General features: G+C 39.0%; 1 protein-coding gene across 9 annotated transcripts in view; it reads left to right on the top strand.

Annotated features, from left to right (window-relative positions):
- Positions 1-12245, top strand: part of zgc:111976 (mediator of RNA polymerase II transcription subunit 1-like) — a 29854-nt gene extending 17609 nt beyond the window's left edge. For 4 of the 9 annotated variants that reach the window (XM_061921645.1, XM_061921640.1, XM_061921644.1 and 1 more), the window contains 8 exons: positions 3837-3890; positions 3970-4081; positions 9762-9886; positions 9959-10047; positions 10146-10338; positions 10439-10534; positions 11735-11834; positions 11901-12245. In XM_061921645.1, coding sequence (XP_061777629.1) covers positions 3837-3890; positions 3970-4081; positions 9762-9886; positions 9959-10047; positions 10146-10338; positions 10439-10534; positions 11735-11834; positions 11901-12183 — 1052 coding nt within the window. In that variant the 3' untranslated portion in view covers positions 12184-12245. The remainder of the gene's footprint in view (positions 1-3836; positions 3891-3969; positions 4082-9761; positions 9887-9958; positions 10048-10145; positions 10339-10438; positions 10535-11734; positions 11835-11900) is intronic. The other 5 variants (XM_061921642.1, XM_061921641.1, XM_061921643.1 and 2 more) reach the window with 5 other exon arrangements.
- Positions 12246-17021: the final 4776 nt, after the last annotated feature.

A 17021-nucleotide genomic window follows, 5' to 3' on the forward strand; every position in this document is an offset into this window, starting at 1 on the left:
AAAGCCAATTTGTTTAATTTACCTTTAATAAATAAATCTCTCTCTCTCTCTCTCTCTCTCTCTATCTATATATATATATATATATATATATATATATATATATATATATATATATATATATATGGGTATTTCTGTCTGTCATTCCGTCGTACATTTTTTTTCCCTTTTACGGAAGGTTTTTTGTAGAGGATAAATGATGAAAAAAACACTTAATTGAACGGTTTAAAAGAGGAGAAAACACAAAAAAAAAGAGTTTAATTTTGAAACAGTTTATCTTCAATTTCGACTCTTTAAAATTCAAAATTCAACCCCAAAAAATGAAGAGAAAAACTAGCTAATTCGAATCCTTTTGAAAAAATAAAAAAAAGAATTTATGAAACATCATTAGTAATTTTTCCTGATTTAGATTAATTTTTAAATTTTGATGACATGTTTTAAATAGGTTAAAATCCAATCTGCACTTTGTTATAATATATAACAAATTGGACCAAGCTATATTTCTAACAAAGACAAATCATTATTTTTTCTAAATTTTCCAGAACAAACATTTTAAAAGAAACTAAGACTTGGAAATATGATTTAAATTTGATTCTACAGATTTTCTAGATTTGCCAGAATATTTTTTTTTAATTTTTATCATAATAACTTTGAAGAAATATTTCACAACTATTCTTCGTCGAAAAAACAGAAGTTAAAATGAAGAATTAAATTAAAATGTATTTATTATTCTTTACAATAAAAAAAAAAACTTGAATATTGATTTAAATTGTCAGGAAAGAAGAGGAAGGAGTTTAAAAGGTATGTGTTTAAAAATCCTAAGATCATTTTTAAGGTTGTATTTTTTTCTCTAAAATTGTCCTTCTGAAAGTTATAGGAAGCAAAGTAAAAAAATTAATTAATTTGTTCAAAAAGGTGAAGACAGTCTTTAAAATATTTTTTGGGATTTTCAAGTTCTATTTGAGTTTTGTCCCTCTTAGAATTAAAAATGTCGAGCAAAGTGAGACCAGCTTGCTAGTAAATAGATAAAATTAAAAAAATAGAGGCAGCTCACTGGTAAGTGCTGCTATTTGAGCTATTTTAAGAACAGGCCAGCGGCGACTCATCTGGTCCTTACGGGCTACCTGGTGCCTGCGGGCACCGCGTTGGTGACCCCTGGCGTATGCTAACAATAATCAAAATACGTAAATATTGTTATTATAAATGTGCTATTACATATACTTATAGATAAAACCTCTAGTGGAGGTGTTTGGATTTTTTTTTAACAGCTTTGTAAGCGGAATTGCGCGGCTACCATAGGCTCCATTGCAAGCAGACTTTTGATCGCACTTATTTAATATTTAAGAATGCAAAACAAAATAACATCTATCGTCATGTCTTTCATAGATATTGTGAACAATAGGCAAAACTCCCAAAAAAAGTGCACTTCCCCTTTTTAATGTAAGCTAACTCATGTGTAAACATTTTTTACTCAGGGGCTTAGTGGTTAGAATGTCCGCACTGAGATCGGTAGGTTGTGAGTTCAAACCCCGGCCGAGTCATACCAAAGACTATACAAATTGGACCCATTACCTCCCTGCTTGGCACTCAGCATCAGGGGTTTGAATTGGGGGTTAAATCACCAAAAATGATTCCCGGGCGCGGCAGTGCTGCTGCTCACTGCTCCCCTCACCTCCCAGAAGGTGAACAAGGGGATGGGTTGAATGCAGAAGAGCAGAAGACAAATTTTACCACACCTAGTGTGTGTGTGACAATCATTGGTACTTTAACTTAACTTTAAAAACATGCACTACTACTTTGTTGCTTGTGCTATTATTTTTCAGACAAACACACCACACAGTAGGTGCTGCTGTTTGAAACCATTGAAATTTCTCCAGCAGCTCATTGGACTCCATAATAAAACAGCCTTTGTAACTTTTGGGTGTTTTGCCAAATCACCACAAAATACATTCCACGCTTTTTTTTAGGACATTTACCAGCAGGGTGGTATAGCTCAGTTGGCAGAGCGGCCGTGCCAGCAACTTGGGGGTTCCAGGTTCCATCCCCGCTTCTGCCATCCTAGTCACTGCCGTTGTGTCCTTGGGCAAGACCCTTTACCCACTTGCTCCCAGTGCCACCCACACTGGTTTAAATGTAACTTAGATATTGGGTTTTACTATGTTAAGTGCCTTTAGTCACTAGAGAAACGTGCTATATAAATATAATTTACTTTACTAATTTACTATTTGTGTGTGCATAAAAATGTTACCAGTTTGGTTGTAAAAAAAATTGCTGCCAACAAGCAAAACATTTTTGAAAGGTACTTAAGTAATTGCGTATTTACACAACCCACAGGGGGTGGTGTAATTTACTATTATTTTTTTTCTTCACCCTTTGTTGTGCCAAAATCAATGCTCGCGTAAGCATTTTAGGTAATTTTGTACATTTTGACCAATGCGTCATTGATTTGTTTGCTTGGCGCCATCTTTCAAGAATGCCGATTGTTACCATGTGAGCATGAACGTTAGCCCCGTAATGTTTTGACGTTTGCTAATATTTTATGCAAGCATTTCATCTAATTGTGTATGTATGAACCTAAAAATATTAGACTTTGTTGCTTCAAGCCATTTTGCAAGTATGATAACTTTCCCATGATAGCATGCAAATGTTAGCATGCTAACATTTTATGATAAAATTTTAGCTTCCTGTACATTTAAATAAAAAAATAATGAACTTTGTCACCTAGAACCATCTTAGCATACCAATGTTAGCATTTATATTTATGATAGTGTTATAGTCAATTTTGTATGGTTAAAGTAAAAAAAAAATATTTTTTTACTTGGCGCCCACTTGTAAGTACGCTAAATGTTCCAATGTTAGCCTGCTATTTTATAAAGCTAACTCTGCAGGTATACATCTATTTCACATGTATTTTTAGTTGAAGCTATCCTGCTTGCTAACTATTATGTTAGTGCTAACATCAGCACTTTGTGTAAATCGTGAATACAAGGATTTGCTAATCCTTTTGAACCTATATTAAATTAAATACATTGCACAGACAATATTTTTAACGTTTGAACTAAAAAACTTAATGTTTTGCAAATATTAGCTCATTTGGAATTTAATGCCTGCAACATGTTTCAAAAAGCTGGCATAAGTGGCAAAAAAAGTCTGAGAAAGTTGAGGAATGCTCATCAAACACTTATTTGGAACATCCCACAGGTGAACAGGCTAATTGGGAATAGGTGGGTGCCATGTCTGGGTATAAAAGAAGAAGGATGTCACCACTTTGTAAACAAATGCGTGAGAAAATTGTTTAAGAACAACATTTCTCAAACAGCTATTGCAAGGAATTTAGGGATTTCACTGCCTGTGGTCCGTAACATCATCAAAAGGTTCAGATAATCTGGAGAAATCACTGCACGTAAGCAGCTAAGCCCGTCACCTTCGATCCCCCAGGCGGTCTTGCATCAAAAACAGACATCAATGTGTAAAACATACCACCACGTGGACTCAGGAACAATTCAGAAAACCACTGTCCGTAACAATAATACGTCGCTACATCTGTATGTGCAAGTTAAAACTCTACTATGTAAAGCCAAAGCCATTTATCAACAACACCCAGAAACGCCGACTGATGCAGAGTGAAAACGTGTTCTGTGGGCTGACGAGTCCACTGGTTTTGGCTTTTGTAATAGCTACACCGCTAAGCGTCATAAGTTGTTAAATTAAACTATTCCAACATACATATAACATTTTAAGAGTCATACTAAAGTGGCCACTTCATTAGGTACACTTGCACACTCTACGGAGATGTTTTAATGAAACTGATTTTTTCTTTTTTGTTTAATCCCTTCTAGATTGCCCTTCGACCCTGCAGTTTTATTCTGCCACAGCAGGTGATGTGACTACAAGTGAGATGTTTTGTTTTTTTTTAATCTGCATGCATATTGAAAATGGCTAACATTTGGAATCATTTATGGCATTGAACAGACCTGAAAACGGACCCTCAGGTCGCCCAGATAGCTGTGTGCCCGAGTCATGTGACCCACAGGCTTCAGATGGCTTCAGTCCTGCCCCTGCCGCTACAACTGGACAACCAAGGGTAATGCAAAGGATCATTTTGAATTATGTGAGAATAATCATGTTGAAATAATTATGAATCTCATCATCATACCAAAATGAATGACTTTAAAGGGCCTTTTGTGTCCCCATTTAACTACGGGTCCATTCATGTACATTTTTTGTCCAAGACTATTAGATGAAGTGAATTATGCATAACTGTAGGGTGTTATTTTTATTATTCACCATTTACTATTAATAGTTTTTATTAAGGTTAACATTTTTGTGGAAATGCCCCGCCCACATGGTGTAGGCTAAATTGCTTTAAATTTGTCCTCCATCTGTCTAAAAGCAGGGGTGTCCAACTCATTTTAGATCGGGGGCCACATGGAGAAAAATCTACTCCCAAGTGGGCCAGACTGGTAAAATCACGGCACGATAACTTATAAATGAAGACAACTTCAGATTGTTTTCTTTGTTAAAAAATACAAGAAGCACATACTGAAATTGTACAAATAATAATGTTTTGTTTCTTACACTTTCATGTTGCAGTTAATAGTATTCTATCATTATTCGTTGTTATTTATATTTTCTGAATAAACAATGTGTCAACTCATTGGTGTTAATTTTCTATCTATCAAGATAAAAAAGTTATATCAAAATCAAATTACAGGTTGTCATTTATGTAGTTTGATCATTTTTCCTTAACTGATGTACTAACACAGACCTGGGCAAATTAGGACCTGTTGACCTTTTCAATCTGGCCTGCCGGACATTCTCAAATATTTTCTTTAGATCTCTAAGATGGAAGCTGTAGCTGCCATTATGATGTGCAGTCATGTTTTCAAATGACCGCAAGTCTTGAACTATACAAAGTATTCCAATGATTGGAATCTGTGCTTATGGATGATATACCGGTTACTATGGTAATATAATTAGTTACTATGGTAATCTACGTCACAGCAGGTCAGACGAGGCACCAAGCAGTGTGCACGGGAAGCATTTCCACAGACGCGGGAGGAGATTTTCATAACAAAGTTCTAAAGCTTAGTGATATATAGAATAGAAAGTACTTTATTGATACCTGTGAGAAATTCAACAAATATCAGATATATCACATTGTAGGTGGATTTATTGTGTACCCTTCGCGTTCACATTTCACTGTTTGTTGCATTTTTGTTGCGTTTCACTTGATTGTAAAAAGTGTCCATCAAAAGGGGGTTTGACATTCATATTTTGTCAATATTCAGTGTTGTATCATTCATAGAAAAATGTAAAATTTCCATTGCGTTTTTTTAAGGCGGTATTGTCATGACGTTTTTAGCATTCAACCAGACATTATTGTGAGGTTTTGTTTTAGTGTTCCTAAAAATAGATATACCGGCCCCCAGACACATTTTTTTCTCTAAATGTGGCCCCAGAGTCAAAATAATTGCCCAGGCTTGTGCTAACATCATGTGGTGTATTTTGTATATATGTAGCATCTTCTACAAAGATACAAATAATTGCTATTGTGACATTTAGAACAGCTGTTTCTTTCATTCAAAAATTTAAGGTTCATTTTTATACTTCCCAAACTCATCTTGCGAAGTATACAACCTGTTCGCGGGCCTGATCCAGGCCTTGGGCCTTATGTTTGATCAAATGAGCCCAAACACTGATTTTAGACCAATGGTGTCAAAGTCTCGGGAAGTAATTCGTCAAAATACAACCCTTATTTGTAGCCCAAAATGGAGACCTTCCAGTTTTTCTGCAAATGGGATTTCTTGACTTTATACAGTGGGGCAAAAAAGTATTTAGTCAGCCACCGAATGTGCAAGTTCTCCCACTTAAAATGATGACAGAGGTGTGTAATTTTCATCATAGGTACACTTCAACAGTGAGAGACAGAATGTGGAAAAAAATAATCAGGAATTCACATTGTAGGAATTTTAAAGAATTTATTTGTAAATTATGGTGGAAAATAAGTATTTGGTCAACCACTCAAAGCTCTCAGTGATGGAAGGAGGTTTTGGCTCAAAATCTCACGATACATGGCCCCATTCATTCTTTCCTTAAAGGGGAACATTATCACAATTTCAGAAGGGTTAAAACCGATAAAAATCAGTTCCCAGTGGATTATTTTATTTTTCAAAGTTTTTTTCAAAATTTTACCCATCATAGAATATCCCGGAAAAAGGCTTTAAAGTGCCTGATTTTTGCTATCTGTAAAACCACCGTCCATTTTCGTGTGACGTCATCCAGTGATATACATGCTATCCAGGCGGATAGCACAGCAAGATATAGTGACATTAGCTCGTATTCAGACTCTGATTTCAGCGGCTTAAGCGATTCAACAGATTACGCATGTATTGAAACGGATGGTTGGAATATGGAGTCAGATAGCGAAAACGAAATAGAAGAAGAAACTCAATCAATCAATCAATCAATGTTTACTTATATAGCCCTAAATCACTAGTGTCTCAAAGGGCTGCACAAACCACCACGACATCCTCGGTAGGCCCACATAAGGGCAAGGAAAACTCACACCCAGTGGGACGTCGGTGACAATGATGACTATGAGAACCTTGGAGAGGAGGAAAGCAATGGATGTGGATGTCAAGCGGGTCTAACATGATACTGTGAGAGTTCAATCCACAATGGATCCAACACAGTTGCGAGAGTCCAGTCCAAAGAGGATCCAACACAGCAGCGAGAGTCCCGTTCACAGCGGAGCCAGCAGGAAACCATCCCAAGCGTAGGCGGACCAGCAGCGCAGAGATGTCCCCAGCCGATACACAGGCGAGCAATACATGGCCACCGGATCGGACCGGACCCCCTCCACACGGGAGAGTGGGACATAGAAGAAAAAGAAAAGAAACGGCAGATCAACTGGTCTAAAAAGGGAGTCTATTTAAAGGCTAGAGTATACAAATGAGTTTTAAGGTGAGACTTAAATGCTTCTACTGAGGTGGCATCGCGAACTGTTACCGGGAGGGTATTCCAGAGTACTGGAGCCCGAACGGAAAATGCTCTATAGCCCGCAGACTTTTTTTGGGCTTTGGGAATCACTAATAAGCCGGAGTCCTTTGAACGCAGATTTCTTGCCGGGACATATGGTACAATACAATTGGCAAGATAAGATGGAGCTAGACCGTGTAGTATTTTATACGTAAGTAGTAAAACCTTAAAGTCACATCTTAAGTGCACAGGAAGCCAGTGCAGGTGAGCCAGTACAGGCGTAATGTGATCAAACTTTCTTGTTCTTGTCAAAAGTCTAGCAGCCGCATTTTGTACCAACTGTAATCTTTTAATGCTAGACATGGGGAGACCCGAAAATAATACGTTACAGTAGTCGAGGCGAGACGTAACAAACGCATGGATAATGATCTCAGCGTCTTTAGTGGACAGAATGGAGCGAATTTTAGCGATGTTACGGAGATGAAAGAAGGCCGTTTTAGTAACGCTTTTAATGTGTGCCTCAAAGGAGAGAGTTGGGTCGAAGATAATACCCAGATTCTTTACCGTGTCGCCTTGTTTAATTGTTTGGTTGTCAAATGTTAGAGTTGTATTATTAAATAGAGTTCGGTGTCTAGCAGGACCGATAATCAGCATTTCCGTTTTTTTGGCGTTGAGTTGCAAAAAGTTAGCGGACATCCATTGTTTAATTTCATTAAGACACGCCTCCAGCTGACTACAGTCCGGCGTGTTGGTCAGCTTTAGGGGCATGTAGAGTTGGGTGTCATCAGCATAACAGTGAAAGCTAATACCGTATTTGCGTATGATGTCACCTAGCGGCAGCATGTAGATGCTGAAGAGTGCAGGGCCAAGGACCGAACCCTGGGGAACTCCACACGTTACCTTAACGTAGTCCGAGGTCACATTGTTATGGGAGACACACTGCATCCTATCAGTAAGATAAGAGTTAAACCAAGACAGGGCTAAGTCTGACATACCAATTCGTGTTTTGATACGTTCTAATAAAATATTATGATCGACGGTATCGAAAACAGCGCTAAGATCGAGGAGCAGCAACATAGATGACGCATCAGAATCCATCGTTAGCAATAGATCATTAGTCATTTTTGCGAGGGCTGTCTCCGTGGAGTGATTTGCCCTGAAACCGGATTGAAAGGTTTCACAGAGATTGTTAGACGCTAAGTGTTCATTTAACTGCTCCGCAACAATTTTTTCAAGGATTTTTGAAATAAAGGGAAGGTGAGACACCGGTCGGTAATTTACCATGAGGTCAGGATCGAGGTTAGGTCTTTTAAGAAGAGGATGAATAACCGCCAAACTGAAGCTATTGAGCGAATAGCTATTGACGCTATTCGGCCATGTCTGCCTTAGCATCGCCGGTAAAATGTGCAGACCAAACGATCGGGGCTTTCGCATCTTGTGACACTGGAGCAACTTAAATCCGTCGATTGGTAAGTGTTTGTTGGGCATTAAATGTGGGTAGAAGGAAAGGCAGGATGCAAATATAGCTACAAATGTACATACAGCTAGCCTAAATAGCATGTTAGCATCGATTAGCATGCCTTGCTTATCGATGCACATACTATGTAAATCAACTTGACTCCGTCCCTGATCGTGTTGTTACACCCTCCGACAACACACAGACGAGGCATGATGTCTCCAAGGTACGGAAAACAGTCTAAAAAACGGAAAATAACAGAGCTGATTTGACTCTATGTTTATAATGTGTTTGAGAAAATGCTGGTTGACTACCTAGGTGAAGTCATCGCTCCGAGAGCAAATAAAAGAAAGGCGTTTAATTCGCCAAAATTCACCCATTTAGAGTTTGGAAATCGGTTAAAAAAAACATATGATCTTTTTTCTGCAACATCAAGGTATATATTGACGCTTACATAGGTCTGGTGATATTGTTTTCCTTTAACACGGATCAATCGTCCTGTCCCCTTAGCAGAAAAACAGCCCCAAAGCATGATGTTTCCTCCCCCATGCTTCACAGTAGGTCTGGTGTTCTTGGGATGCAACTCAGTATTCTTCTTCCTCCAAACATGACGAGTTGAATTTATACCAAAAAGTTATGTTTTTGTTTCATCTGACCACATGACATTCTCCCAATCCTCTGCTGTATCATCCATGTATCCATTTTGGTATAAACTCAACTCGTCGTGTTTGAAGGAAGAAGAATACTGAGTTGCATCCCAAGAACACCACACCTACTGTGAAGCATGGGGGTGGAAACCTCATGCTAAGGGGACAGGACGATTGATCCGTGTTAAGGAAAGAATGAATGGGGCCATGTATCGTGAGATTTTGAGCCAAAACCTCCTTCCATCAGTGAGAACTTTGAATGGTTGACCAAATACTTATTTTCCACCATCATTTACAAATAAATTCTTTAAAATTCCTACGATGTGAATTCCTGGATTTTTTTTTCACATTCTGTCTCTCACTGTTGAAATGTACTATGGTGAAAATTACAGACCTCTGTCATCATTTTAAGTGGGAGAACTTGCACAATCGGTGGCTGACTAAATACCTTTTTGCCCCACTGTATGTCTAAATGACAAATCTCATTTACATTTGACGATCCATAAAACTGGTAATGGGGGTTAGTTTTAAAGTATTTTTTGGGGGGGTTTGTGTTTTGGACACGTGACAAAATAAACACTTGACAAGGACACACTTGCAAACTTTGAGTTTTAATGCAAGTCAAGACACCTAGAAATCTGAGGAAAGGCATGGTTATGATCATTAATATGTCCCGGCAGCTACCCGGTCTTCACCCCCTGGACGGATGTCCCTCATGAAACATTCCCTGCCTGCTTTGTGCTCAAACTGCAGCCAGTCATACCCATCATGGTGCCTTTTGTTGACAAGATAAGCCGAATTACAGGTATTTAAATATATTTTCTAACATGATGCTATTTTTAAACCAAACAAATGTATATTTTATGTCCATTCCTAGAAGTTGCTATACCAAATTCTGACCTGCAGTGGGCGCCATTTCCCCACCTTTTGACAGGAAGTGATGGGCAGGACAGTGTTTTCACTCTGGTATGTTCTTTAACCCTCCTAAGTAAGCTTTGATATAATGTGTGTGTGTGTGTGTGTGTGTGTGTGTGTGTGTGTGTGTGTGTGTGTGTGTGTGTTTAAAGCGTCTTCCAGGTGATGCCATCCACACGTATGTTTTCCCTGGAGAGGCGTGGGACTCTCCTGCCCACAGAGGGGTCATGATGGACAGCGTTCCCTTCACCCATCCTGTCCACGTCCCCAATCTGGTGGAGGTGCTGCGGCATCAGTGTGTTATTAACACTTTACTGAGCAGCTGCACATCACCAGGTCCAGGTGTGAAAGTGTAACAGATTTAAAAAATAACAATAATAAATAAAATAAAAAAATCCATTCCATCGTTTCCATTCTTATCGATATTTCCTTTTTTTTTTAGTTTCAGCCTGTGATCAACATTTCGAGGTCCGCCTTGAGACAGACACCAGCTTCTCTGTGACCTTTCACCGACCCCACCTGGATTCTCTTGCAGTGTGTGAGCAGAAATATTTTCATTATATTTTACTTTTTTCAATCAATGTTTATTTATATAGCCCCAAATCACAAATGTCTCAAAGGACTGCACAAATCATTACGACTACAACATCCTCGGAAGAACCCACATTCTCATTTATTTGTAATTATTTTATGTTTTTTTTGTTGTTTTACAGTTTGTGTGTTGTATGCATTATTGGATTTATTTTAAATTTACTTGCCTTTTATGTTTTTACAGGGTTTTTGTATTTTACTTCTATATTTTGTGTTGTAAAAATGTTTATTTTCAGTTTGATTTTTAAAAGATGTAAGTTTTGTACAAATTAATTGTATGTTTATTGATATGCTTGGATATGTTTTTACAAAAAACGTAATTTTAAAAATTAATACAACATTTTTTACAAAACCTGTAAATAACATAACATTTGTATAATTTTAAGTATTTAATGAAGCCATTTGTATGATTTTATTCATTTAGAATTTTTCATCATTATTAAATATCCATCCATCCATTTGCTACCGCTTTTTCCCTTTTGGGGCCGCGGGGGGCGCTGGTGCCTTTCTCGGCAACAATCGGGCGGAAGGCGGCGTACACTCTGGACAAGTCGCCACCTCATCGCAGATTAAATATTTAATTTGTATTAATTTTATTTATGAATAGAAACCTGATTAAATTACTTTTTTTTACAAAACACAAAAAATAAACTATTTAATTACAATTCATTCTAATTATGAATATAATTTATACAAAACATCTGTTTAGAAACATAATTAAACATGAATATAATTTGTATGAAAACAAAACACAAAACCTGTAAATAACAAATGAAAATAAATGTAATATTTTGTATAATTTTATTTATCTTTTAACTATTTAATAAGTGAACTATTTAATTTCTTATGTATATTTTTTAACTATAGTTCATTCTTTGCAATGATGTCAAGGTGTACCCCCAACCACCCACTCTACAAAATACTAAGACTGTAAAATAAACAGAACATAATCATATTACATTTTATCAGTGTATTTAAATTTTTGTGTGTTTTGTACAAAAGATTGTATTTTTATGTTTATATGCTGTTTCTTTTGTTTTGTACAAATTATAATTTTTTTAGTCTGTGTGTTTTGTATAAATAGGTTTGCACTTCTGCAAAAGTTGTTTGGATATGAAAGAAACCCTTTTTTTTTTCTTGATTTCAGTGCTGGTGGACATCCCCAATTCTCACCAGCTTGCATGCAGACTATTTGGAGCAGGAATGGACGCTTCCTTGGATGGACATGTCTCTGACATCATGAAAAGGTATGATTTTATCGATAATTTCTTATGTTTGTCTTCGATTGTCCGTGACCATTATTTTTGTTTCAGGTGCATGTCCGTCCCTCTGACTCTGCAAGCCTTGTACATAAAAATGGAAGATGCACCTCCTCCTGTCTCCATCCCTGCAGTGGCTGAGAGTGACCCTTCTACTTCCTCGTGCGTACTTATGGAAGACTTGAGTGCACCGAAGCAGGAGGAGAACTTGGCGGCCTCAGAGCACCTCAGCGTTAGTCCCTCCGCCACCGCCGCTGCCAACCTTTGCCCCGTCGCTCCCGAGGGCGTCGTTGAACCCTGCTTGACTAACAACGGCCAGCAGTCTGAGCTGGTGTAGTTGAGTACAAAGCCTCCACTTTAATATGAATAATCCTAATAAATATTGCCTCCTAATTTGGTTTGCACAAAGCCATGAATGTGCAGCTGTTCCTTCTACACAACAACTGTACCTAACAGAATGTAGGTGGGCTGAAAGCAGTTTATTGCTGTGTGGATTGAAATTGTCACCAGCAGACAACTGCTTTGCTGAGGTATCCAATGACCTGTGCGGACGCTATATATAGAAACATTCCAAAACGTGCGGTAAAACCATTCTCTTCATTCAGCTGCTCTTTAATTCAAAGAAGAAGAGGAGATTATGTGTCACCCTCCTCTTTGGTGGTGAAGCGGTAATCCAAAAAATCTGTTTCCTTCACAAATTTGTGCAGGGAAAGGTCAGCAAGAGCTGGCATGAATATTTCTTCAAGAAAATGACACAATAATTGGTATTCCATCGACTGTGGCAAGCAATCATGCACAAAGTATTCCACATGATGTACATTCCATGTACACTTATAAAAAAAAATTGTCCAACCCTCAAAAAACACGGTCGGTAAAAAAACTAAAAGTTAGATTTAGCAATGTGCCAATCTGCCCACAAATCCTTAAAGGCCTACTGAAAGCCACTACTACCGAACACGCAGTCTGATAGTTTATATATCAATGATGAAATATTAACATTGCAACACATGCCAATACGGCCGGTTTACTTTATTAAATTGCAATTTTAAATTTCCCGCGGAGTTTTTTGTTAAAAACGCCGTGGAATGATGACGCGTGCGCGTGACGTCACGGATTGTCAGGAAATATTGGCGCAGCACCATTTGTGGCTAAAAGTCGTCTCTTTTATTGTGCAATTAAACAGTATTCTGTTGCTGAATCTTTTGCAATTTGTTCAATTAATAATGGAGACGTCAAAGTAGAAAGATGGAGGTGGGAAGCTTTAGCCTTTAGCCACACAAACACACGGTGATTCCCTGTTTAAAATTCCTGGCGGTGAAGCTTTATCAATCAATCAATCAATGTTTACTTATATAGCCCTAAATCACTAGTGTCTCAAAGGGCTGCACAAACCACCACGACATCCTCGGTAGGCCCACATAAGGGCAAGGAAAACTCACACCCAGTGGGACATTGGTGACAATAATGACCCAGTGGGACGTCGGTGACAATGATGACTATGAGAACCTTAGAGAGGAGGAAAGCAATGGATGTCGAGCGGGTCTAACATGATACTGTGAAAGTTCAATCCACAATGGATACAACACAGTCGCGGGAGTCCAGTCCAAAGAGGATCCAAGACACAGCAGCGAGAGTCCCGTTCACAGCGGAGCCAGCAGGAAACCATCCCAAGCGTAGGCGGACCAGCAGCGCAGAGATGTCCCCAGCCGATACACAGGCGAGCAGTACATGGCCACCGGATCGGACTGGACCCCCTCCACACGGGAGAGTGGGACATAGAAGAAAAAGAAAAGAAACGGCAGATCAACTGGTCTAAAAAGGGAGTCTATTTAAAGGCTAGAGTATACAAATGAGTTTTAAGGTGAGACTTAAATGCTTCTACTGAGGTGGCATCGCGAACTGTTACCGGGAGGGTATTCCAGAGTACTGGAGCCCGAACGGAAAATGCTCTATAGCCCGCAGACTTTTTTTGGGCTTTGGGAATCACTAATAAGCCGGAATCCTTTGAACGCAGATTTCTTGCCGGGACATATGGTACAATACAATCGGCAAGATAAGATGGAGCTAGACCGTGTAGTATTTTATACGTAAGTAGTAAAACCTTAAAGTCACATCTTAAGTGCACAGGAAGCCAGTGCAGGTGAGCCAGTACAGGCGTAATGTGATCAAACTTTCTTGTTCTTGTCAAAAGTCTAGCAGCCGCATTTTGTACCAACTGTAATCTTTTAATGCTAGACATGGGGAGACCCGAAAATAATACGTTACAGTAGTCGAGGCGAGACGTAACAAACGCATGGATAATGATCTCAGCGTCTTTAGTGGACAGAATGGAGCGAATTTTAGCGATGTTACGGAGATGAAAGAAGGCCGTTTTAGTAACGCTTTTAATGTGTGCCTCAAAGGAGAGAGTTGGGTCGAAGATAATACCCAGATTCTTTACCGTGTCGCCTTGTTTAATTGTTTGGTTGTCAAATGTTAGAGTTGTATTATTAAATAGAGTTCGGTGTCTAGCAGGACCGATAATCAGCATTTCCGTTTTTTTGGCGTTGAGTTGCAAAAAGTTTGCGGACATCCATTGTTTAATTTCATTAAGACACGCCTCCAGCTGACTACAATCCGGCGTGTTGGTCAGCTTTAGGGGCATGTAGAGTTGGGTGTCATCAGCATAACAGTGAAAGCTAACACCGTATTTGCGTATGATGTCACCTAGCGGCAGCATGTAGATGCTGAAGAGTGCAGGGCCAAGGACCGAACCCTGGGGAACTCCACACGTTACCTTAACGTAGTCCGAGGTCACATTGTTATGGGAGACACACTGCATCCTATCAGTAAGATAAGAGTTAAACCAAGACAGGGCTAAGTCTGACATACCAATTCGTGTTTTGATACGTTCTAATAAAATATTATGATCGACGGTATCGAAAGCAGCGCTAAGATCGAGGAGCAGCAACATAGATGACGCATCAGAATCCATCGTTAGCAATAGATCATTAGTCATTTTTGCGAGGGCTGTCTCCGTCGAGTGATTTGCCCTGAAACCGGATTGAAAGGTTTCACATAGATTGTTAGACGCTAAGTGCTCATTTAACTGCTCCGCAACAATTTTTTCAAGGATTTTTGAAATAAAGGGAAGGTGAGACACCGGTCGGTAATTTACCATGAGGTCAGGATCGAGGTTAGGTCTTTTAAGAAGAGGATGAATAACCGCTTTTTTGAATGCTAGGGGAACAGTGCCCGAGGAGAGTGATAAGTTTATAATATTTAGCACTGATGGACCTAATAATACAAAGAGTTCCTTGATCAGTTTCCCAGGAAGAGGGTCAAGTAAACATGTTGTCTGTTTTATTCCCTTAACACGTTGTAACAATTCCTCTAATGTTATTTCCTCAAAACGAGAGAAACTATTTTGGAGGGCAGTATCCGCCGTATATGCAATCGTGTCAGTGTTAATAGAACCCCGTTGTAGCTGGGACGCATTGTCTTTAATCTCCTTTCTAATGACTTCAAATTTCTTACTAAAGAATTGCATAAAGTCATCAGCTGAGTGGGTTAAGCTACTGGAAGGAGTCCCTTGTTGGGTTAGCGATGCTACCGTACTAAACAAAAATTTAGGATCGTTTTTATTACGGTGGATGAGATTTGAGTAATATTTAGCTTTAGCTAAGGTAAGCATGCGTTTATAAGTTATTAAACCATCACTCCATGCTTGATGGTGCACCTCAAGTTTAGTCGTGCGCCATTTGCGTTCCAGCTTTCTGCATAATAATTTCTGAGCTCTAGTTTCTTCTGTAAACCACGGGGTGCGCTTTTTTGGAGCCTTTTTTAACTTTAGCGGTGCTATGTTATCAATGGTTTCGCGCAGGGCGTCGTTAAAGTTGTTAGTGAGGTTATCAATAGAGCCCACATACTTTGGGAATGGTGCCATTACCGAGGGCAGTAGGTCCGCAAGAGTTGTCGTTGTGGCTGTATTAATGTTGCGGCTGCTATAGCAGTTATTATTATTATTAGTTTGACGAACATGCGTCTGAACCTCGAATTTTATAAGGTAATGATCGGACAATACTTTAGTATACGGGAGTATCGTAACTTTGGAAACGGTGATGCCCCTGACAAGCACTAGGTCTATCGTATTACCGTTGCGATGCGTGGGTTCATTTATTATTTGTGTGAGACCACAGCTATCAATTACAGACTGGAGCGCTACGCATGGTGGGTCCGATGGGGTATTCATATGGATATTAAAGTCCCCCATTATGATTATATTATCGGCGTGTGTCACTAGATCAGCAACGAACTCTGAGAATTCATTAATAAAGTCCGAATAGGGCCCTGGGGGGCGGTAGATAACAGCCAGGTGTAGAGGCAGCGGTGTGACAGACCTCATAGTAAGCACCTCAAACGATTTATATTTATTATTTATGTTAGGACTAAGGTTAAAGTTTTCGTTGTATATTAGTGCGACCCCCCCACCCCTTTTGAGCGGACGGGCAATATGCGCATGTGTAAAGTTAGGAGGACATGCCTCATTTAGCGCAAAAAAGTCGTTTGGTTTAAGCCAGGTTTCGCTGAGACCGATGACGTTAAGATTGTTGTCTCTGATAATATCATTAACTAACAACGTTTTGGGAGACAATGATCTTATGTTTAAAAAACCTACATTATAGGTAGTGGGCTGTTTTAGGGAGTTTTTGATCAAATTATCCGTAGTAGCAATATTAATAATGTTGTGTTTATTATGCCCAGTGCATTTAGTATAGTTACGACCATATCTAGGAATTGATACGACAGGAATTTTCCGATTGTTTGATTGTTGCTTTGATAAACTGCACGCATCATGGTTAGCCACCTCAGTAACGGGGATTTTCCGATTGTTTGTTTGTTGCTTTGATAAACTGCACGCATCATGGTTAGCCACCTCAGTAACGGGGATTTTCCGATTGTTTGTTTGTTGCTTTGATAAACTGCACGCATCATAGTTAGCCACCTCAGTAAAACACATGTCCAACTCTGAAACACTCAAAGCAGAAACAACTTGTTCTAATTTAACAGACTCCTTACCCAGACCAGTAGTCGCGCATTTTCCATCTAAATCCGTCTTCGGGATGGAGGAAAGTGGTGTTCTGTGGGGATTAGCCTTCTGCTTTGTTTTTAGCCCCGCTCGGCATCCGCGTTTGC

The sequence above is a fragment of the Nerophis ophidion genome, linkage group LG15, assembly GCF_033978795.1.
Source record: "Nerophis ophidion isolate RoL-2023_Sa linkage group LG15, RoL_Noph_v1.0, whole genome shotgun sequence".
NCBI lineage: Eukaryota > Metazoa > Chordata > Actinopteri > Syngnathiformes > Syngnathidae > Nerophis > Nerophis ophidion.